Below are 25,529 nucleotides of genomic sequence, written 5' to 3' on the forward strand. Positions count from 1 at the left end.
TTTCATTTTTTGCTTCCTCGTGGAGGAAGCTATGTAGTCCTTTCGTTTATAAACTTTTTAAAAATGGTGAAAACAAATTTTCCTCTATATAGAAACATGTTATATGAGATCCTGATCAATTGTCCGGATGTATGTATGTGTGTGTGTGTGTGGATCGTTTTTGTGAACACGATATCTTTAACAGGTTTTAATGGATTTGAGTGAAATTTGGTAGGCTTATTTATCACATTAATATCTCAAAATTGACCAAAGGATTTTAAAAAATACCCCAGAAAAAAATTTTATCGTCTTTTTTCCAAAAATTTTTTTTTAATTGAAAAAATTTTTAAATCGAAAAATTTAAGGTAATATATAATATAATCGTCTTCTTTATGTCAAGATGAATCGATTGATATATGGGGCATTTCATTTGAAAACGATCAGTCATGACTTAGATTTTTTTAATATTTCGTTTTTTTGTATTGTTTGGGGACTTAAATAAGTGTGCAAAATTTTAATTAAAAATCTTAAGTTTTTTTCAAGTTATTTACATTAACAAATTTAAGATACTTTTTTTCCTTTTCGCTATAACTTTTTCATTTTTCTTTGTACAGAAAAGTGTTTTAAATGTTTTTTCTTCAAAAATTGTTGAATTTTAAGAAAATGATTTTTATTTTTAATATTTTATAATTCTTATATTATTTATTTAAAAAAAATTTTTTTTTATTAATGTTTAAACCTGTTATCGGGCTAATTTCGATCTAAAAAAAATCATGAATATTCTTCAATATTATACAAATTACATATTAAAATTTGGTGAATGCATTATGTTTAGTTCTCTAGAAAATTTTTTTTTGAAATTTACCGTGCATGGCTCTATCGGCGCGCAGCATGGGATCTAACCCAAGCGTTGACCGATGCGACCGCTAGAGCCATGCACGGTAAATTTCAAAAAAAAATTTCTCGAGAACAAAACATAATGCATTCACCAAATTTTAATATGTAATTTGTATAATATTGAAGAATATTCATGATTTTTTTTAGATCGAAATTAGCCCGATAACAGGTTTAAACATTAATAAAAAAATTTTTTTTTAAATAAATAATATAAAAATTATAAAATATTAAAAATAAAAATCATTTTCTTAAAATTCAATAATTTTTGGAGAAAAAACATTTAAAACACTTTTCTGTACAAAGAAAAATGAAAAAGTTATAGCGAAAAGGAAAAAAAGTATCTTAAATTTGTTAATGTAAATAACTTGAAAAAAACTTAAGATTTTTAATTAAAATTTTGCACACTTATTTAAGTCCCCAAACAATACAAAAAAACGAAATATTAAAAAAATCTAAGTCATGACTGATCGTTTTCAAATGAAATGCCCCATATATAAAGTATAGATTTGATTGAAATTTAAAGAATTAAAGAAAGTTAAAAAATTCTAATTTTAGCTAAAAAATGATGTGTTTATTTAAATTCATGTTTATATATGAAATAATTTTATTCCCTGCATTGAAACGAATTGGTTGGTATATATAAAGTATAGATTATATTTAAAATTTGAGAATTAATAAAAATTGAAAAATCAAAAATTCATATTTTAGCTAAAAAATTTTGTGTTTTTTTTAAATACAAGTTGATGAATAAAATAATTGTATTCCTTGCATTAAAACGAATCGATTCGTATATATAAAGTTTATGTTACACTCAAAATTAATTAAAATTTTCTTTATTTTTCAAAAAATTTAATTAATTTAAAACATTTTTAACTCGAAATTTTTTAAATCAATCAATTGAATTGGACAAATTCATTGCTTCCTTCACGAGGAAGCGAATTTTTTGTTTCACACAATGAGGAAGCATAATGTTTATGAAATAAACATAAAGGACCCCCTCCTTGTTTGTTAAGCTGTGTAATATTAAGTATTATTGAAAATGTTTGTTTTGTTTGTCGTCCTTGTTTTCCGGCAAGGAGCGCGCGAATTTGTATAAGAAACCTTTTCCCTCTCTACCTCCTTCTACGATAAGAAAGAGGGGGATCTATGTCCCGCGTTCAGACAGTTCGCCGACCTTCTTCCTTGAAACAACATAAGTATATATAAAATAAAATTCAAATAATTAAAAACTACAAGTTTTGTTTCTATTGTTTTCTTTTTATTGTGTAAGTGAAATCCTAAGTATTGAAACATCAGACATAAAAATTGGTCCTTCGAGCCGGATTTTCAAGGCTTCTAGCAAATTTCCAACGTAGTGGCGCATTTTTTGCAATCGAGGCATTGTCGTGGGCTTGAATCATTCTAAACAAACGATGAGCTCTTTCTAAATTATACATATAATTCATTTAAATTCTTATCGACACGATGGGAAGCGAGGGTCTCAATCTTTTAAATAGAAAAAAGATCACAACTCAAGTTTAAATTTCTCATTTAAATAGTTTTTTAATTAAATATCGTGAAGAAGAACCAGACCCGGTCAAATTAGAATTACATTTGCGAAAATTAAAAAGTGTTTTTAAAAAATTTGATGAAATACAAGATGAAATTGAAATTTTAGATACCGAAACACCACATATTGATCTTGTTCTTGAGCGTTACGCGATTCCAGATCAATATCTCGAAATAGTTGTCCAGGACCAAAATCTCCTTATTTCAGCCCGTGAAAGTGATCAAAGACATATTAATTCGGATCGCGTATCAGAAGTTAATCAATCCCTCTCGAAAAATCAAACGAAACGTAAGGTAAAATTACCACAAGCCGCGCTTCCGACTTTCAATGGTCGATATGAAGAATGGCTAGCCTTCAAGGACTCCTTTAAATCTCTAATGCATAATAAAACCGATTTAGGGTAACGGCACCAGTGAAAGAACATTTAAGGAAATGCATACTTTTATCATTTATTATTTTTGAATGCAGTTATTGAAAATTTCTTTACCAATTTTTTTTCGATAGCTAATTAAGTGTAGAATGCGAAGGTCATATTTAATTTTCATAAATATAAGATGTTAATTAAAATTTTAATTAATAAGTAAAACATACCTATTTCACCAGTGAAAGAACAAATTGTCTAATGAAAGAATTTTCTGCATCCAGTGAAAGAACGATGTGAAATATATATTTAAAATATGGGCATATCTCTAGAACTTTTAAACTTTGAGATATTAGAAAAATTAATTTTTTTTCAGGGCACATTCGTGAAACAAATTTTATTGTCTTCAGTATTGATCAAATACTATAAAAAAATTTGCGTAACTCATTTTTACACATTGTTACGCATCACAGTGGGCCTTATTGCAAAAAACCTGCCCAAAATCTCTAGATGTGTTTAAAACTGACTGAAATTTGATACTCGCGGATTTTTTTGGTCGCTGATTACAAATGCGACGTTAGTTTTTCAAAATTCAAAATGGCGGATCCAATATGGCGGACGACTTTTAAAAAATTTTATCGAATTTGTCTGAAATTTGTTACTCGGGGGTTTTTTGGGTCGCTACCACCTTTAAAATGATTTAATGCTACAGTTTCGAAAATTTTATGGCCCATTGCCATAAATGTAGTTTATAATGTAGTTTATAACAATTTTTGAATTTTTTAAAATTTAATTTTTTAAAAATTTTTTAAAAAATTTTGTTTGCAATTTTGGATCTACCATTTTGAATTTTGAAAAATTAAGTTCAGATTCGTAATCAGCGACCCCATAAACCCCCGAGTAACAAATTTTAGGCCAATGGGATCAATTTTGTAAAAAGTCATCCGCCATATTGCATCCGCCATTTTGAATTTTGTAAAACTAAGTTCAGATTCGTAGTCAGCGACGCAAAAAACCCCCGAGTAACGAATTTCAGGCCAATTGCATCAATTTTTTTAAAAGTCATCCGCCATATTGGATTCGACATTTTGAATTTTGGAAAATTTAAAATTCAGATTAGTAGTCGCAGCGACCCCAAAAACCTTCGAGTGAGAAATATCAGCCAGATTTAAACACATCTATTAGTTAATACTTACATTTCTTCACAAACTATGCGTCGGACAGTTTAGGTTTATATTCATTATTAATTATACAGTTTTAATGAAGTGTGCAAAGGTTAACTATTTTTCTGTATACTTTTATAATGCATGAGAAGAGATTACAATGAGTTGGGAGCATTTAGAAGCAAAATTCAACATGTGCTTTTCAAATATGTGGTATTTTGATTTGAGTTACGTTTTAAAATTTAATGTTTGAAGTCATTGCATTCTTTGTGTAAAGGAGGCACACATTCCTGTATGGGTTCAAATTACTTCTTATTAGGTAGATAATATAATCCCGTTGTGCCGTTACTCAAAAACCTTCGTTAAAAAAGTTATATCAGTTTAACTGCTAACTTGTAGAAATTTTGAAAAAGTTGTCTCGCAAGTTTGAAGCTACATAGTTTTTATTCAATTTGAGGCACATCATTGTTTCATGGATTTTTTAGTTCTTTACACTCCCACCTACTTCTATTGCAAGCCACAAGACACACAATGTTTCGTTAAAAAAGTTACAGTCTATAAACTAAAAAAAACAGTCAATATCACACACTAGAAACTGTCGATTTCACCACTTTAACTTACGTTCGTCATTTCCTACATAATTAAAAAAATTATATAACGCATGATACATTTAAAAAGCCCTATAATTGGTCAAATTATGGTATTGAAGTTTTATTAAAAAAATTCTTAAGGTATCATAATGAGAGATAACATAAAGTTTAAAAGTTCTAGAGATATGCCCATATATTTAAAAAATATATTAATAATTATTATTTAAATATTAATTTTTAAGAATAATATTAGGACTTTTGAAAAATATTTTACCTTTAATGAAGTACTGCCAATCTAGTTGCAATTTATTTTGACAATATTATTGTAACCTAACAGTGTTAACCTATTTGATTTTGTCAGTAAGCTGCCTGGGTGCGTGTCTTTTACATTGAATCCCGTTTTTCGATATATTGCAAAAGTTTCCAATCAAAATAATAGTTTCCGTAGTAATAATAGTTCCTACTACAAGAATCTGCAGTTTTTAGAAAATCGATTATTTTGAAAGAAGATGTGGTACTAACCCCTGAAGAAAATAAAACTAAAATTTTTTATTATAACTTTAAGAAAATATAATATAATTTTTATAAGAATTATGTTAAATTATTATCTTCTTTTCATTCTAAATATATACTTTCCATTATATATGGAAGATTGGTAGACGATATTACTTCATATCAAATGCATTAGTACAAAACGTATTTTTATAACTACTTACACATTAAGATGCTTTCGGTTTGCAAGATGTAATTTACAAATATAAAAATTTTATTTTTACCTGCATATTAATATGTGCAAAATTAATGCAGCAAATAAAACAGCAACAAGAGTTATGACAGCAGTAATGAAGGCAAAATATTCATTCGATGATAGACAAATTTTTTCCAAAGCATTAATTTGTTGGTCAATTAAAATATTCTCTTTTTCTCCATCTAAATCATTTCTTGAAGCAAACACCTGTAAATCATTAAGAAAGCAGATTATCATTTCTCTTTGCTACATTATTAAATTAATTTACGTAATTTTTAAACAATTTATTATAATTTTTTCAATAAATTGTTAAATTTTCATTAAACTTTAATAGATTTATCTCTGATAAAAACACAACTAGATAATTAATTCAAATGAATGAATTATATCCTAATTTAATTAATATTTGGGTATGTTGGGATAATCTAAAACGATTCTACGAAAATCACTCCACGGAAATTCCATCCGGAATTCCGCAAAAATTCTATACGGAATTCCGCAAAATTTTGAAAGTATTCCTTTCGTAATTTTGCGAAGTTTTTTGAAAGAATTCCATACAGAATTGCACAAAATTCAGTCAACTAACTAACGGTAGTTGAATTTCTCGACTAATTTTTTTCAGTGTATCCACAAGCAGTTATTTTAAAATTACAAAAAATCAGTAAAAAATACACTCAATAAAAAAACTAGTAGATTTGACTACTTGTTAACTACCCTGCATAGTTCAATAGGTCCTTAACTGAATTTAAAAGTTGTACGGACTATTAAAAAGTAGTTAAAAGAACTAAGAATTTAGTTGGGTCAAGGAGATTTTGTAATTGTTCTAATTTTTGAAGTTGATTTAACTACTTTTATTAAGTACAATTAACTACTAATTCTTAACTCCATAAAAAATAGTTAAATTGACTACACGCACATAGTTAAAATAACCAAAAAAGTAGTTACTTTTACTACTTTCAAGTCAGTTAACTAAAGGTAGTTGAGGATTTCGGCTAAATTTTTTTCAGTGTACAGTTGTGAAATTCTAACAAAAATTTTGTGCAATTCCAAAAAAAATATTGTGCAATTCTGTATAGAGATTATGTGTGTAATTCTTATAAAAAATTCGCAAAATTACAAAAGAACTTCTTTCAAAAATTTTGCGGAATTCCGTATATAATTTTTACGGAATTCCGTAGAATCGTTTCACCTGGGTATAAAAGTGATACAAGACGCCGGGACTAGCCCGTCTGCGAACCGGTACCAATTTTGAAGGTCCACTACGAGATAGTGACCAAACTTTGAGTGGACGAAAAATAAAATTTAACACTTCACGACGGTGAAGTTTATCGGAAGGCGAGTTCGGGAAAAATTCGGGCAATTTAAGAAATCTTAAATTTTCAAATTTTTGTTTTCGAACCGGCCAGTCCGCACGCGTGGTGCCTGTGCCGCTCGAGCCCGTCGGACCCGTAAAAGTGCTTTTTCGCGCGCTACCTTGCCAAAAGTGCATAAAAATAAAAATTATATATACAAGAACTATTTTTTTGTGTGTTAGTTTTCGTTTTGCCCGATGAGGAGCGATAATAAAATTGTGCAACTCATCGGTAATTATAAGGAGTGTGGTGAGTAAGAAAACATAAATGTATCGTTCCGCTAATATTTTTACGCATGATAACCTTCTTCATTGTTTTCTTTATTTGTGTCTCACTCCTTATGAGTGAGATTACTTTATTAATAGTAACTTTTTAAAAATAATTTTTCTAATAAATAGTGTATTAAAAAAAAGTGTTGAATTTTATTGTTGTTTTGCCATTGGTCAAAATTCTAAATTTCAAATTTTTTTACACACACGTACAAGGCTTGGCAGATACGTCATTTAAATTGGATAAACGACCCCATACAAATTAAACAGGATTGATTAAGATTTTCTTTTCTTTTTTGCGCATTTACTTTTATCTTATGAAAATTCTGGCAACTTGGTGCCTCCTCTAACCTCAAAAAAATTGGATTTATCTCAAAGGATCACTATTTTAAATTAATTCGATTTTACCGTTTATTAATTTTTAATAACAATTTCTTGGGTTCGTAACACTGACCCTATTGTTTTATATTAAAAGTAGTGTACAGATTAATTTTTATTAATAATTAACATAATGTAAATAATGCTTTTAATTTAGCACCTTGGCGGATTTTATTTACCTAAGTTCGACCCAGCTGGGGCGAATCTAAGTCGAATTTAGGTAAGTATCAAAAAATAGCTTTTAATTGACAAAAAGTTTTAAAAATAAGTATTGTGAGGATAAATGAACATTTATAGAGTTAATTTTCTCAAAAATTTCAATTATTAAAGTGATAAGAACAATTCATTTTTTTAGTTTTTACAATATTTACTTCCATCCCCTTAATAAGAAATGGAGATTTTTTGCCAATAGAAATTAAGAATTAAACTCCTCCCTTTTACAGAAAGGAAGATTCCTATTCGTGTGGTCAAAAATAAAAAAAAAGAAATTTTTTATTTTGACACTATTTAGTCCCATCCCCTAAATAAAAAGTGTAGTTTTTTTGCTTTAAAAATTAATATTTGAACTCCTCCTCTTTACAAAAAGAAAAATGTCTGCTCGTGGTGTAAAAAATTTTAAATTGAGAAAATATTTAATTTTTTAAATCGACATTACTTGATTGTTGTGCCATATATCTGTGTGCACCTTTTTCAGAATTTCTGAAGAAATTTTTATAAATTGATTATCTTTTATGGTTAATCAAATAAATTTACTTAATGAAATTAAAATAATAATGAGATAGTTGTAATTAACAATTTGAATTTTTCCGCCAGAAGATCATGGGCATTTATATTCGCGCAATTCGTTAAAATACTTAGAAATGAATTATCTTTCAATTTTCGAATTTTTAAAAAAAAGTGCGGTGCAGACGTGAATTTAGCACTCCAAAAATAATTATTTAAAAAAATTTTTTACCTTCTCATCATAAATGAGAAAGTATTCATTTTGGTCGATTTTGACTTTTTTCTAAATACAGTGAATCTCCACGTTTTGAGACAAATCTTAACGAATCGCTTTAAAATTTAGTATACTCTTTCAACATGTAAAAACGAAGCCTGAGTTAGTTGAACAGACTAATCTGCCCAAAATTTTAAAAATTATTCAAAATTTGAATTTTCAAAAAATTCAATTTTTTTCAAATTTGAAATTTAATTAATTTTTTTTTTAATTTTCCCTTAAATTACTCCCAAAATTAAATTTTTTTCCGTCTAACACTTTTCAATGGAGGCTACAATAAAAATGTTACAAATTTTTTAAAATAAAAAAATACAAAAAATTGAATTTATAGTGGATGAAGCAATATCGAATAGAAGAAAATCTTCAAAATACAAATCGAATAAATATTATTTCTGACTTAGATACTTATTAGAATAACATCTGAGTAACATAAAATCAAAATCAACTCAAATTTTTTGCTTCCTCGTGGAGGAAGCTTTTCGTTTATAAAAATTTTCAAAATGGCTAAAACAAATTTTTCTCTATATAGAAACATGTTATATGAGATCCTGAGCAATTGTCGGAATGTATGTGTGTGTGTGTGTGTATGCATGTGTGGACCCACTTTTTGTGAACACGATATCTTTAACAGGTTTTAATGGATTTGAGTGAAATTTGGTAGGCTTATTTATCACATTAATATCTCAAAATTGACCAAAGGATTTTAAAAAATACCCCAGAAAAAAATTTTATCGTCTTTTTTCCAAAAAAAATTTTTTAATCGAAAAAATTTTTAAATAGTGAAATTTAAGGTGATATATGATAAAATCGTATTCCTTCGTCAAGACAAATCGATTGGCATATATAAAGCATAAGTTTGATTTAAATTTAAAGAATTAATGATAGTTAAGAAATCAAAAATTCTTATTTTAGCCATAAAATTTTGTGTATTTTAAAATTCAAGTGTATAGAAGAAATATTTTTATTCCTTTCATTAAATCGAATCGATTGATATATAAAGTATACATTTGATTTAAATTTAAAGAATTAATGAAAGTTAAAAAATCAAAAATTCATATTTTAGCTGAAAAATTTTATATTCTCAAATGTTTATATTATTATATTATTTATGTATGTTTATTTCAATGTTAATGCTTTCTTTACGAGGAAGCAAATTTTTTTGCTGATCGTAAAGAGGAAGCAAAATGTTCATGTAATGAACATCTGAATTTACACCTTCTTTTTAAGTCCAGCCATTTATTTCCACTTCTTAGCGTAAAAAGAATTTGTATTTTTTTCATTAAATTTTGATGATTGGAATCTTTTTAGCAAATTTAAATGAATATTTCTACTTCTTGGTTTTATAGGTCGCTCATTATGATTCTGAAATCAGTTTTTTAAAATTTAAATTGGCGGATCCAAACATTTTTGACGCGATATTTTTAGCATTTAGAATGGATAAGATTCGAAAAAATTATAAAAACTGAACAAAAATTATAAAAAAAATTTTTTTTTAATGCATTTAAATTTTTTATTTAAAATTTTTCGGTTCTTTTAGTACGCCATTTGATAGAGTCTCAAAGTACCTGTAAAAATTTAATTAATGGGTTAATGCAGGCCCTATACATTTCCTATTGTATGTTTCTAATTTTCGAGCGTGAAACGCGAAAGCCGTGATGATAATGTTATTCTTAAAGTCAAAGTACTTTAAGAAAATGAAATTAACTATAATAATCTTTGAATTCATTCCTTCATTCTGTCCATTCCTTCATTCCGTCCATTCATTCATTCCGTCCGGACCCCTGCTGGGTTTTCGGTGACAGAGAAAAAGAACAAGTTATGGAGAGAGAAAGATATATCTTTATTTTGCAAATGAGGGTTCACTTGACCTGCAATCTTTTAAAGAGGATTAATTAATAACTCTGAGGACCCAGGTAATAATTTCTTTCTGTCTTTATCACGTGAAAAAAAAACTATAAAGAAAGTCTAAAACTAAATAGGTAACGCATACCTTTCTTTCTTACACCAAGGAATATAACATAAGTACTTCTTCGTTTAACATTGCGTTTCTCTATCTAGACAATTCAAAATGGCATAAGAATATCTTTGTCTAAAATCTTAATCTTTTTCCTTTTTGTTTTGAAAATAAAAATAAATATATATATATATATATATGTGTGCATACCTGTATTAGAGTCCCTGAAAATTTTAATAAAAAAAATTTAAAAATTATTACCTAAGTTCTCAGAGTTAATCCTTATCAACAAAGGTTCTATTGTCTAAGGGTATTTTTCCATGTAATAAATGGGAGAAAAGAAATTATTACCTGGGTCCTCAGAGTTAATTCTCATTGATTATTTAACAAAGGTTCTATTGTCCAAGGGTTGGATTTTTGTGGTAATTAATCCGGGGTTTTAATACAAGTGTATATAAATGTATATATGGTATCTGTAATGAACTACTGATTAATCATATAAGAGTGTCCTTTTGCACTTATTGGCTGATCAGTAGTTACTCATTCATAGTTCTCTCATTCTATTGGATATTGGTAGTTGTATTGGATAAAAGGCAAAATTTGTTATATTGAATTAAAGGCAAAATTGGTTATATTTAATAAATGGCAAAATTTGTTATATTGGAGAGAGTGAGCGAGAGGATTAAAGATATTTAGATTTTCATGAATCAAAAATAAAATTAAACGAAGTATACTATGGCCAACATAAAACAGTATGTTATTTTGAGTGATGAAGATTTAAAAATTGTTAAAAATAGAAATAAATTGTTAAATGACATGCATATCTACAAATTTGAAGATTTATTAAAAAAAGATTCCAATTCTTTTTTCAATATGCAAAGTACTTATACTTTTATAGCCTTAATGAGGGGTGTTTAAATGTGCATCAAATGAAATATTTAATTAGATTGTTCCCTTTTAAACCAACAGTAGTTTTTGTAGTTGTTGATCAACAACCTTTTGGTAGTGTTGAGTGTGGAGTATATGGAATAGCATTTGCAACATCTATATTTTTTAACGTAATGTCAAACAGCGTAAATTATGAAACTGATAATAACAGAATGAGAAACCATTTAAAGTCAATGTTTGAAAATAATCGCTTAAATCATTTTCCGTCAATAAGAACGTCTCACAATAGGAATTCGATAATAGAGAATGATTGGAATCGTCTTTTCATAAATCGAGCTCAGGAACTTAAAAATAATATTTTGAACCCTTGTTCTGTTTTAATACTTTTCCCAGAAATAATATTAACAGAGTTCTATTAACACAATATTTAGAAATTAAACATTCTCTAAATGACACTAGTGAAGAGAAAATAATTCGTACAACTAATAATAATATGAACAAAATTTCACCACTTGAATATTCAGAAATGAAGTATTTTCTGAGTGAAGAAATTGATAAAAAGATAATTCTAGGAATTAAAGAAAAGGGAAGGCAAAATAATTAGACAAGAGAATGGTAGATTGAGAAAACGTAATCGTAATGAAACAGAAACAGAAATACAAAAGAAAGAGCGCAAAAAAAATTTGACCTGCAAAAAAAGAAATTATCTATAGAAACTAAAGATGAAAAGAAAATACACAAGGATAAAAATTTGGCATGTAGGAAAGAAAAATATCAATGGAAACTCAAGATGAAAAGAAAGTGCGTCAAGAAAAGAATTTGGCATGTGAAAACGATAACCGAAATAAAAAAGTGTAGGAGATGCAATAATGTCTTAAAGTTTTCAATGAAAGTAAGGTTCCACAGAATTATTTAGGTTTGATGAATGTAGAATGTAAGTTTTGTTATGCGTTACATTTTCTGTGTGAGAGACCGTCACATAGATTATTTAGTAGTTGCTGTCATAAGGGAAAAGTAAAGTTAAGCGCCCAAGTAGCACGGAATGTTGGTTGAATGTAACATTGATATCAAGTGGGAATATTCCTGTGACATTCAGGCGATATCATAATGTCTTCACGGGGACATTCCTCGGTGATATTCACGTGTGATTCGTATGATATTGAGGGAATATTCCCGTGAAATTTATGTGATATTGAGTGAATTATTCCTCTGATATTGAGGGAATATTCCAGTGATATTAATAAGATAATTTATAAAATTCTAACAAAATTTCAATTTTTTTTCATTGATTTATTTGTTTAATTAAATATTCAAAATAAACAACATTTTAGAATTTTCTAAATTACAGGAATATTGTCTCAATATCACAGGGATATTCCCTTAATATCCCAGGAATATTTTCTTAATATTGCGTGAATTTCACGGGAATATTCCCTCAGTACCATACAAATATCACGCGAATTTCACAAGAATATCACCGTAGAATGTCCCCATGAAGCGGACATTATGATATCGCCTGAATGTCACAAAAATATTCCCGCTTGATATCACCTTGACATTCAAGCAATATTCCGTGCTCCTTGGATGGTAGATTTAATATGAAGAAATTTTTTTTAAATTTCTAATATTAAATTTTTTGAAAAAAAAGAAGTGAATAAAGATATGGTTAATGCACACGAGCAACGTAGTCGGCCGCTTGCGGACGAAAAAGTTGCTAGTTTAATTTATAAAAACCAAAAATTTCACTTACATCAATCATACAAAAAATTTTAAGGAATAAAAACATGAGGGCGAAACCTCATATAATAAATTCGTTTATTGCTTTAAAAATGCATTTACTTTAAAGTTCTCTTTTTAATGTTCTTAAATTTTCAATTAATTTTTTCTTTCACTCAATTGAAATTAGTTCGAAGCGGAATAACTTATTTTATTAAAATAATTTGGTTTGTTGATTTTCGTTAATTACAAAGACCTGGCCAATCCACGGCGCAAAATTAAGGAACTAAGTTTGAACAGCTGCAGTGATGCCATTCTCTTTTTTTTGCTCGATAAAAAACTTATTCTAATACCTTTAAACCTTACCTATTTGTATAATTTAATTTAACGCATTTTAATAAAGACTATTAGTTGTTTCTTATAAATTTTTCAAAACAGGTCGATTATGTTAAGCTTCCCTCTTAAAGTAACTACTTTTGTACTTATTTTAACTCTGTGTGTATTTAATTTTACTCTTTTGAATAATATTTATAAAAATAATTTCTTTCTTCCTCACATTTTACTTCAAAATTTAGTTAAATCAACTACAAATTCTAAAACAACTACAAAATCACATTCTACTAAATGGATTCTTGGGTCATTCAACTACTTTCTGATAGTATAATTAATACAATTTTTAAATTTAATTGAGAAATTTTTGAATTATACAGTGTAGATAAAAAGTAATTAATGCTACTTGGTCATTCTCACAAAAAGGACAAATATCACGTTCATGACATTATTTTTAATAAATAATTATAATAAATGAAAATGTTGCGGGCCTAACTATAAAAATCAATAGGATTTAATAAGATTTTATAAAAAAAATTGAAAATTTTAAATAATTGAATATAATCATGTTTATATACACGGAGAGAAATCTGGTGCGATTTACGCATGAGCATGTCCTTAGGAATATAGTAACAGACGCTTTCAAGCAAAAATCCTAAGTGAGCGAGGTATTATTGTATGAGTCTCACCTGATATTCAGATGGAATCTTATGGTTTTTGCTTGGAAGTGTCCATGCTATATTCCTTTGGACTTGCTCATGCGCAAATCGCAGCAGATTTCTCTCCGTGTAGTGTAAAAACTCCCCTCCGTTACCGTTCGCGAAGTAAGTTTTATTTAAAAAAGAATTATTGCATTCATACTGCAATATGAAAACATCTTTTGTCTAGTAACATCTACTAATTACATTATATATAACTGATTTAAAAGTGTAAAACAGAATATTTGTCAAATATTTTTTCCTACAATTAAATCAGTTTTGTTCGCAAAGTAAACTCCCCTCCATGACCGGTTACAAATATAATAAAGTAAAGAAAAAAAATGATAATTAAGAATTGAAGAATTCAAAAGTGTTTACAGTGACGATGTTGTTTTGATCAGTACACAACATCATGAAAGAAATGAAAACAATAAGTGTCAGAAATATTTTCAGTTTCGCAGTAACAAGATTTAAACGGATTCGGTCATTGTGTCGGCGACAAAATATTAAACAATTAGTTTTTAAACAATAATGTTTATAAAGATCGTAAGAACTTATTTTAGAGACTTATTTAGGTCCTTTTCTACACATAGCAATAGTCATAACAGTGGTTTTGAACTTTTTTTTCTTAATTCAGCATTTGTCCTTTTCGAGAGATTCACTCTACTAGGTTTTAAATTGTAATAAACAAACAGAGCGATCTCTTTCGTGTTTGGCCCTGAACTTTGAGAGATTGGTAATTATTAGTAAAAAATTAAAAAAAGTTTTTCATATTTTTCTTAAGATATGTACATTTTTTATTAGTATTTTTAATTATTATATGATATTGTATGAATTTTATATACATAGTATTGTAAAACAATATTTTCTTAATAAATTTAGAAGTGAAATTGGGAAAAATATTAAAAAGTTGTAAAATACAATTAGAATTTGCGTGCTAGAAGATCATGCACATTTATATTTGCGCACTTTTTCTGTGTGTGGTCGGTATACCGTGGATGTACCAGTTACCGTCCATGTCCCAGTTTCCGTCCATTTTACAAATATCTCGTATAGTAATTTAAATTATTTTTTAACAATAATTTATTCCTTTTGGCACACAATCGACTTATTAGTTTAAGTAAACAAAAAAAAGAAAATAATTTTTTTATAAATGTTATTTTGAAAATTAAACTGGACGGAAACTAGGTCTTAGGTGGACGGTAACTGGGACATCCACGGTACAGTACAATTTCGGTAAGTGTCGGGTGGTCGGGACCACAACATTTGGTAAGTGTCGGATCGCCCCTTGAGTTGTGGTGGGGCGGCAGACAGTGCCGTATCACGGTGTCTTCTAATGCTTATTAATCTATTATGTATAATTCTTCTCGGATATAAAAGATTAAATAATAACTTAATTTATAATTAGATTAAAATTCAATTTACCTACTTCAAATTCATAATTAAAAACATTATTTTTATTTTATTAATGTCCATATTTGAAAACGTTTTTATACGGCGCTGGTTTTTGATGCGCACGCAAAAAGTAGGAGAAAGGCACCCGACACTTATCAAGATTATAGGCGTGGAAAAAGTCCGACACATATCGAGATCCGACACTTATCAAACCCGACACTTACCGACATTGTACTGTAATAGAGTTCTTGTCACTTTTAAGAAAACTGTTATTTTTTAATTAAATTGCAATGATTATTATGAACTGTGCTCCTTGAATAATAAAATAATTTAATAAAATTTGAAATTTCTATTAAATATAAATTATTTTTTCACACAGTTTACACTAATTTCTTGAAAATATGGTGAAAACTATGATTTAAAAAATACAGATACGTACCACTTACACATATCAAGTGATTATTTATAATTTATCACTTTAATAATTGAAATTTTTGCAAAAATTAACTCTATAAATGTTTATTTACTTTCCCAATACTTATTTTTTAAAATTTTTATCAATTAAAAGTTTTTTTGATAATTACCCAAATTCGACTTAGATTCGATCCAGCTGGGTAGAACTTAGGTAAGTCAAAACCATAAAATTGTGGTTTTTTGCAATTAACTCGTAAAAAACGCAAAAATTCGAAAAATGTTGAAGACAAAATCTGTAGGTCTCAAAAAACACAAATTTTTTTTTATTTTTGGATCAATTTTTTTTGTTGTATACATTTTTTTACCAAAAGTGATTATTTTTTAAGAAAAATCAAAAAAACTAATAAAAAAGTTAAAAATGATGCAGAAACAGTGCATATCAGAAGTACAGTGAAATTTGGTACTTGTAGGTATACTAACGTATTTTGGTGCGCGGATTACGAAAATTATAGACAAAAGTTACCGCCAATTTCTCCCTCTATTTGGAATTTTCGCAAGATATATTTTTAAGTAGAAATCATATTGCAAAAGACAGAGCGATTTTTCTTTTCCTAATTCCGCTTCTAACGCTTGCCGAGAACAATGCCATTGTCTATCTGTCAATCATTTTTCTTTAACTGAATTTTATTTCCAAACCTCTTTAATTTCTCAAAAAATAACAATTTTAGGATTATTTAACTTTTACCATTAATTTTTAAATAATTTTTACTTTAATATAAAACATAATTTTATCATATTATTATTAATTTTAGCAATAAACTAAAAATAATTTTTATTATTTTATTCCTTAAATATTTAAAAAATGTAAAATAAAATTTATTTGTTTAATATATATTATACTTTATTAGACAAAAATAGCCCATATATACAAAGTCCAGTTTGAGACATAGAAGAGTATACATACATAAAACAGTTGAATCAAATAAAATAGTACAGATCAATAAATAACTATAAACGACCACAGACTGTTCAGCAACTTCGTACATTCAACATCTCAACAAACATAGCGATAAAAGCATTAATAACCGAGACATCCAAAGACGAGAGAACATTACACCAAAAAGACTCCTTGACGACATCCTCAGTTAGATCCTTAAAATATTTAACCTTAATTGAAAAGTATTTCGGGCATACGACTAAGAGATGGTGCAGATCCTCTCGAAAGGAATTGCAGAATATGCAATGATCCGTGGATGGTAAAGAAAGTTTAGATCTATTATAATAAAGAGACTTTGAAAAGTAATTAAGGAGTCGAATTTGCGCAAAAGCTCTTTTGGATTCCAAGTCAAGATTTGCATATAGATATGGCTGCGATCCACTATTAAGTGTGAGATGCGGCCAAATCTGAAGACTACTTGATTGAGATCTTGCTATTGTGTTCCTACGTATAAGGAATTGTTTATAGGTATCCCGAATCGCTTCCACACCAGAAGAAAGGTCCTCAAGGGTGTAGGAGGACCACCACTCATTTAGGTTACACACCTCAAAAAAGTGTCTTCATTTAGCAAACCAATTCAACGAGGAACGGCCGTCCGACACCTTTGCCAATTCCATCAGTCGTAAAAGGCATAATTTGGGATACCTAGAATTAGACATGTCATTTATCTTCCTTATCCATACCAAAGCTCTGTCAAGAATCAGATATGAAACTGGGAGAGTGCCCGTTTCAAGACGGACCGCGTAAGCAGCAGTAGTTTGCGGTAAGAATAATAAATTCTTAAAAAAGTCCTGACAAACACTTTCGAGAATATCCACATGTCCCAGGCCCCAAATTTGAATCGTGTATATCAACGTGATTTTTACTAGACTCGTAAAGAGCTTCGTAAAGGACGACCAGGAATCTGTTTTGGTACCATAAATTATACGCATTGCTGCACCGATTGACGAATTCGCAGAACTAATAAAACATTGAGAAGCAACTTTAAATGAACAATAGGATGAAAAAGTGACACCCAAATATACATATTCCTTAACAACCTGTATACTACTATTCTCCATTTTAAATGATTTAAAACGCTTGACCGAGTTGTTACTACCTTTATGAAATATAACAATTTTAGTTTTACTAGTATTAATAATCAGATGATTTTTTTACAGTAAAGCGATAGCGCATTCAATTTCCGTAATAGTTCAGTCGGAGTATCCGACACTAGGACCAGGTCATCCACGTAAGCTAATACAAGGATTTCTAAAAAACTGTTCACTGAAAGACCACGGCAACCTTGCTCCAGTAAAAAACTTTCAAGATCTTGAATGAAAAGAGAGAACAAGAGCGGGCTCAGGACATCACCCTGTAGAACGCCTAATGTAACTTTAACAAAATCAATGTACTCTCCACTATTCTTCACGCAGGCAAATGCTTTTCCGTAAAAATCTCTAATAACATTAATTAACTTACTACTAATACCAAGCTTTTTTATTTTATACCACAGTAAATTATGCACAATTGAAGGAAACGCGCCTTTAAAGTCTACGAAAACCGCATATACAGCAGAATTCGGGTGCCTAAGATGCAACTTAATCAATGATTCCAGTGTAAACAAATCCCGCTTGAAATTCCGGAATAATGTTGCTGTTCTCAGCCCAACAAGTTAAACGGTCAGAGAGAATTCATGTGAAAATTTTAACCAAACAATTAAGTAAAGATATAGGTCTATAGTTATCAACAGATGACAGATCCCCCTTTTTGAATAACATACAAGTAGTTAGTTGTCCCCAACTTTTTGGTACAGTTTCCAAAGATAAAATTCTATTAAATAATTCCTCCAAATAAATTAACCAGTTTTCCGGCAAATATTTATAGAAACTATAATCAATTCCGTCAATCCCAGATGCCTTGGATAACTTACATTTCTTAAGACTGCGCATGATTCTTCATGAGAGATATAACCGCCCAGTAGGGGATGAGAGGAGTGCAACAACAAAATGTCCTCCGGAATCACCGGCGGAAAACAATTAGTAAGGTAGACATACCAAGATTGAGTGTCTATAACATTGTTGCTCAATGGTTTTCTACGATATTTATTTACAACGTTCCAGAACGTTTAAAACCGACAACTCATTCACAATATGCATATCGTAATCTTTTTTCTTCCGCTTCAAGAGGCTCTTATATAAACGCAAACAAGCTCTATAATTTTCCCGATCCAGCGGGACACAAGTAATCGCTTTTGTTTTAGAGTAATACAGCTTAAGGTTCTTTTTTGCGAGATAACAGTCCGAATCATACCATGGTTTACACCTGTCAATGATGCCCGATTTGATTGAAAAAGTTTTTTTTAAATTTAAATTATCAGCGACATCTCTGATTATGGAGGTTAAATTTTCACTCAAGAGATCAACATCCGACTCTTCAATCGCTATCTCATTTCTCCATCTCATATTATTTTTAAAATTATCAATTTCATTAAGGTTAAACACCAATTTAGTTTCTATTTTTACAACCGGTTCATTAGACAAATTAGTAAATTCCCTGTGAAGAGAAACAAATATTGGAAAGTGATCCAATGGTCAACCTTAAAATCAACAATAAAATCCGCACAATCCAAAGAGCACCACAAAAGATCGATCACGCTACTTCCGCATGGGCCGCAAAACGTAAAACCTGCTGGAGAGTCCGATAAAGATCTACCATTGCAGACAAAAAGTTCATTTTGTTCCATAAAATACAAGAGGTCTCGACCTTTATTATTAAAAACTTTATCATTTGAAATTCTGGCATTAGACAAATTAACGTTCTCATTAAAAACATTTGCATCAAGGTAATTGAAGTCTGCAATTATGCAATTAAAATCACCACCCAAAAAAAGTGGGAGTTGAGGAAATGACTCACGAATCGTGGATAAGAGGGGACCAAAAGTGGATATAAAATTTGACAGATCAGTGAAAGGAGGGAGGTAAACCGCACAGAGTAAAAAGGAAGGGTCAAGAGAATTTACCTTTACAATAATAAATTCCCGAGTACTACCAAGAAGCGATGACGAATAAAATTTACGGTTTAAGATTATCGCCAAGTCGCCGCTTGCTCTACCCATTAACGGCTGAGGAACACATCTTTGATTGTTAATAATGTCACGGTGAAACTTAACGAGCTTGATGAATATGTCACACGTTTCATTAATTCATCTACTCAGCCAGCAGGTAATCCGGTTGCAAAAATTTGCAATACACCTACATCAACGCCAAATAAGAGGGGTCGTCCTCCCAAGAAAGAAGTGCAGGATGATAAGCAGGCGAAACGTTTGAAGCACTTCTTGACGGGTGGGGACGCGAATCAAATTTCGCTACCCCCCCCCCCCCTCAGTCTACGGTTACATAGCAATAGTCCCGCCCTGTGTCAAGTCCTGCTAGTGTGGTGGGGGGATATTCGGGGGGGAATTCGAAAGCTTCTCACTCGAAGTCATCTGTTGTCAGTAAAATATTTTTCTGGAATGTCCATGGTTACTCCAACATTGTGGATCTTAAAAAGCGTTTTGGGTACAAGGATATTCTTTGTGTCTATGAAACATGGTCAACATCAAGCAGCAGGATCAACTTTTTGTTTTATTTGTTTAATAATAATTTATAAAAATTCTTTATTCTATTAAAAAATATCTTTAAATTTAAATTAAATTAATAATTTTTAGGGTTCCGTACCCGAAGGGGGAACCCTATTAATGAGACTAGTGAAGCAAGGCATGTACCCCCCCCCTAGCGGCCACACGAATTTATCTAGAGGGCTGAAATTTGGTATACTTATGTATTTTGGCGTGTAGATTACAGGAAAAATATAGCGAATCTCATAGGAAATAATTATCATAGCGTTGTCAAGGAAAAACCATGAATTTTTACGAAAAATCCCTAAAAATGACTATGTACCCCCCCCTGGTTGCCACATCTTTTTACATAGAGAGCTCAAATTTGGTACACTTATGTATTTTTACGTGAAAATTTCAGGAAAAATATAGCGAACATGATTCGGATTAATTTACATAGCGTTGTCAAGGAAAAATCAAAAATTTTGAAAAAAAGCGATTAATCCTCCTAGCGTACACAATATTTGACGAAGGCAGTTCATATTTGGTATACTTACGTATTTTTGCGTGTAGATTACAGGAAAAATATAGCGAGCACAATTGGAGTTGATGTTCATATTGTTTTTAAGGAGAACTCATATTTTTAGAAAAAAACATGGATTTTTCGAATAAAAAAAGAAGAAAATTTTATCCTAAGGGATACAAATTTATACTTTATTACGTATTTTTACGTGCAGATTACAAAAAAATGTAGCCAGAACGATTGAAGTTAATTATCATAGTGTTTTCAAGGAAAAATTGATAATTTTCGATAAAAATCATGATTTTTCCCCAAAAAACGAAGAATATTTTATCTAAAGAGTTTCAAATTTATACACTTTTACGTATTTTTACGTGTAGATTACAAAAAAAATATAGCGAGAACTCCAATTGTGCTTGCTATATTTTTTTGTAGTGTTTTGCCATTCTTTATAATTTGCCATTTTTGCCATTTTTTTTTTTACCATTTGCTATTTTTTTTATCTTTTGACATTTTTTATTTGTTGATATTTTTATTATTTGGTGAAATCTAAAAAAAATTATAAAATTTAAAATGTTAAATGATAAAAAAATTAAAAAAATTTTAAAAACTTATGATATGTATTTCCATGCTCACATTACAAGAAAAATTAAGCAAAATTGGAATTTTTTCATCGGCCTTCACACTTTAAACCCCTCAAATTTTAGGATTAGGGGTACGGAACCCTCGGTTTTAATGCGAGTGTAACTCGCACTTGTCCGATTTTTTCTATTTGAATTTATATCTTCCTTCGCTTTCTATTCTTTTTCCTGTTTACATTCTCATTGTGTTATCTATAGATATTAAATCTTTGACTATTGAAATACCATTTCACTCTTTTTATTAAAACTAATCCATATTTTTAATTTTGAACCCAATTTGCCCTTTTAAATTTTGTTTCATTATTTTCATTAGAAAGCTGAGATTTTTTCCAATAAAGAATGTAAATATAAAAATGGGACCTTAATGGAAATTTAAAAAAATAGGGATAAACATTTTTTGAGAAGTTTTTTTCGTATTAAAAAGTACATAAGAAATCATTAAAATACCCAATTAAAAAAGTAGAATCCGTAAAATTTTGTAGAAGTTACATGGATTTGAAAAAGACAATTACACTTAAAAATGCAATATTTTAACCGTCACTACTTTATACAATTTTTGTTTGTGAATTTATTTATATTTTAAAGTTTTGTTACTTTAATAGATGACAACAAATTAGCAAAGTATAAGGATAATCTTAGAACTTTACTCTTGCTGTCAATTTTTACAGGGAATGACTCATATGTGTACCTATCATATATGTTCAGCAAATAATTTGCTTCATTTGTTCAATCGATACAGCGTGTGCAGTACAATGACCCTTTTACTACGTTAATAGTTTTATTATTTATATAATTATTTTGTCTAAATTAGTTATAAAATTATGTATCATGATTTTATATCTTGGTAAAATAATTATATGAATGTGTTGTAATTAATAAAAAATAGTTTACCTCGATCATCTCTCGGACGTACTCTTCATCACCTTCTTCAATTGATTCGAATGATATATTTTGATTATTAATATCATTTTCTGCTATTGTTAACATTGCAAAATTTTCTTCAGTAATGTTTTTATTAATAGTATTTTTGGAATCTAAATCTCTTCGTTTCCTTCCAAAAGATGGTTCGTTTCTTCCAGCTCCACTGCTAGAAGAACAATAGGCGGGTTGACATCCATTTGAACAAGTGCGAACTGTTGCTTCGAAAACCAAAAAATTTGATTCAGGGATTTTAAAAGCATTAAATCGTGCTTCCAAACTATCTCCATCTCTCAAACGGTCCAAACCAGGAAAAACGAAGTTATCAACAGGACATCTGTAAAATGAAAATAAATTAAGACTTATAGCACACACTATTGAAAATTAGTTTTAATTTTATAAATTTAATTCTTCTTGTAATTAACTAGGGTCGTTTGAACTCAATTTTACCGGAAAGTTCTGGTACTTCAGATTTTTATGTACAAAAGTTTTTTCTGAGGTTTAAGTAGTAATTTTTTTAAATCGTATATAACGAGCTATTTTAACACTGAGAAAAATGTTTAGTCAGAGCAACCAAAATTTGGTTGGGCCAACAAAAAAATTTTGTTGGTATTTAAGCAACCAAACTAAATGTTTGAGTCAACCAAAAAATTTGGTTGAGTGTTTTTTGTTGGCATAACAAAAATGTTTGGTTGAGTATTTTTAATTAGCTCAACCAAATTTTTTTTCTTAGGTCAACAAAAATGTTTGGTTGATCAAACAAACAGTTTTTTTGTAAAATTAAAAATTTTATTCAACACGGAGAGAAAAATCTGCCTTTTATAGTATAGGAAAGTTTACTATACTATACGAAAAATTGAAAACGACGTTAAAATAAAAGAAAAAATTTTTCATCATTTGCTACCTGTCGAAGGATTGGGTCATTGCTGTTAATTGTTCTCTATTGTAGTAGAGGATGCAGGTATGGTTTATATACACAACTACACATGCACGCAGGTTCGCTTTGATTTTCATAACATATATCCCTACCTAACTTATCGAAAATACGCACATACATAAACGCAGAATATTGCAACGCACACACTTATATTATATACATGTTTCACGAAGGTAGAAAATTTCCTTATATACTTCATTATTATGCTTCATTTATTAGTTTAAATTATATGCGCTATTATTTTTTAATATTCATAAGAAAACAATAACTAACTTAAACTAACGTTTAAGAGGTCATTTTTTAAAGTAACAATGATAATGAATTTCTTATGATTTCTTATAAAATTCTTGATAATCTAAAAAACCAGTACTCCTAATTTAATTAGTTAGTGAATTGAGTAAATATTTAAAACTTTATTAGCAAATTTTGAGAAATGATTTTTCTTTTAAAAATTAATTACTACTCGTTATGTGAACTTTTAAGTACAGGTGCCTTGGGCCCCTCTTCCTCAACCTTCTTTTCGGAAATTTTTGTAGCGGCTATACCAAAATATGAAAATATTGAAGCAATTAACGTAATCATTTTATAATGATATTTCTAAAATTCTTAATAAAAATTGTCATTTGAGTTTCCTATAGTAAAATTTTAATTTTTCAAATGACTTTACTAATTTTTATTTTCTAACTATATTATATATTGTGTTGGTGATTTTCATAGGCTTTAAGATCCAAATAATTAAATCAAATAATTATTGTTCAAACGTTTCAATCCATATGTGGTAAACGTCAACAGATGTCTCCACGGCTCCGACCGCTGAGAGTTACACTCACGGACAAAACACACGTCAAAAAAGTGTTATCAGCATTCAGAAGTTTGAAGCAAACCAACACTGCCTTACCGGAATTCCTACCGAAGAATCTCATTCTGTCGTGGGACAAGACACCTATGCAAGTCTCGCAGTACAAAAATGCACTAAAATCGATGACGGAACGGGTGAAGGAAGGGGAGAGCGGTCTACGTATAAAATATCTGCACGGAGAACCTGTGATAGTATCAACACTGACATAATTCATAGTCATGTTGCTAGTGGTAGTGGTGTATCGTTGGGTATCCCCTCTCCTGCTGGTCAAGTTGCTCCTTCCACATCTCATTCACATTTTAATTGTGAATTGACGAATACTAGTGGTAGTGGTGTGTTCTCGGTTGTGCCCCCTCCCGCCGGCAACCTTGTCTCTTCTATTTCTCATTCTTCTCACACCGCATGTTGGTTTGACTTTTCTATATATTACCAGAATGTGAGAGAGCTGAGAACGAAACTATTGTTATTACGACAAACTTTTAATTTATTTTCTTTTAAAATAATTATTTTTACTGAGACCTGGCTTACTTCTGCATTTAATTCTGCGGAATTAGGTTTAACAAACTTTGAAATTTTTCGTTTTGACAGGAGTAAAAACACCAGTGACTCTCTGCGTGGTGGTGGTGTGTTAATTGCAAGTGACTCTTCCTTACATGCATCACATATACCCACAAATGTTTTTTCTATTGAACATGTATTTATAAAATTAGTAAGAAACTCCACAATCTATATATTGGGATCATTCTACATCCCTCCTAATTCTAATTTAGAAGTTTACTCTATGGTTTGCACTATACTTGAAGATTTATATAATGTATACCCAAATGCTATTTTTTGTATCATCGGTGACCTAACGTCTTTCCGTCGGGAATCACGTATTCCTAAAGAAGTTCAATATGGTAATGTATGTGCAAATACTAGTGGTGATATTGCTAATTGTTTTCGTTCACACTTTAGCTCAGTTTACAATCCGCCCTCTACTGGTATCCCCATGACTGATTCAAATTATTCAAACAATTCTACTATTAACACTCACGAAATCTCAAAAGAAATAATATTATTAAAACTAAAAAATTTAAAAATCAATAAAGGGGCTGGACCTGATCACATTCCTCCCAATATTTTAAAGTCATGTAGCTCTGTTTTTGTTTATCCGCTATACATTTTATTTAATAGATCCTTAAAGTTGGGTGCTTTTCCATTCGAATAGAAGAGAGGAATAATTTTACCGGTTTATAAAGATGGAGATAAAAAAAATGTTACTAATTACCGTCCAATTCCTTTACTAAGTGCTATACCTACAGTCTTTGAGAGTATTATTTTTGATATGATCTATGAGCAAGTTGAACATTTGATAATTGATGAACAGCATGGATTCATGCGGCGTAGATCAGTCTTAACC

At 29.5% G+C, this 25,529-nt stretch overlaps 1 protein-coding gene across 3 annotated transcripts in view; it reads right to left on the reverse strand.

The window, feature by feature from the left end:
* LOC127287511 (uncharacterized) overlaps positions 1-25,529 on the reverse strand; it is a 404,468-nt gene that overhangs the window by 49,994 nt on the left and 328,945 nt on the right. For all 3 annotated transcript variants that reach the window (XM_051314503.1, XM_051314508.1, XM_051314514.1), the window contains 2 exons: positions 22,305-22,668; positions 5,316-5,494 (listed from right to left, as the gene is read on the reverse strand). In XM_051314503.1, coding sequence (XP_051170460.1) covers positions 5,316-5,494; positions 22,305-22,668 — 543 coding nt within the window. The remainder of the gene's footprint in view (positions 1-5,315; positions 5,495-22,304; positions 22,669-25,529) is intronic.

This window comes from Leptopilina boulardi, unplaced genomic scaffold, assembly GCF_019393585.1.
Source record: "Leptopilina boulardi isolate dan_hultmark-lab unplaced genomic scaffold, ZJU_Lbou_2.1 LbouV2_122, whole genome shotgun sequence".
Classification (NCBI taxonomy): domain Eukaryota; kingdom Metazoa; phylum Arthropoda; class Insecta; order Hymenoptera; family Figitidae; genus Leptopilina; species Leptopilina boulardi.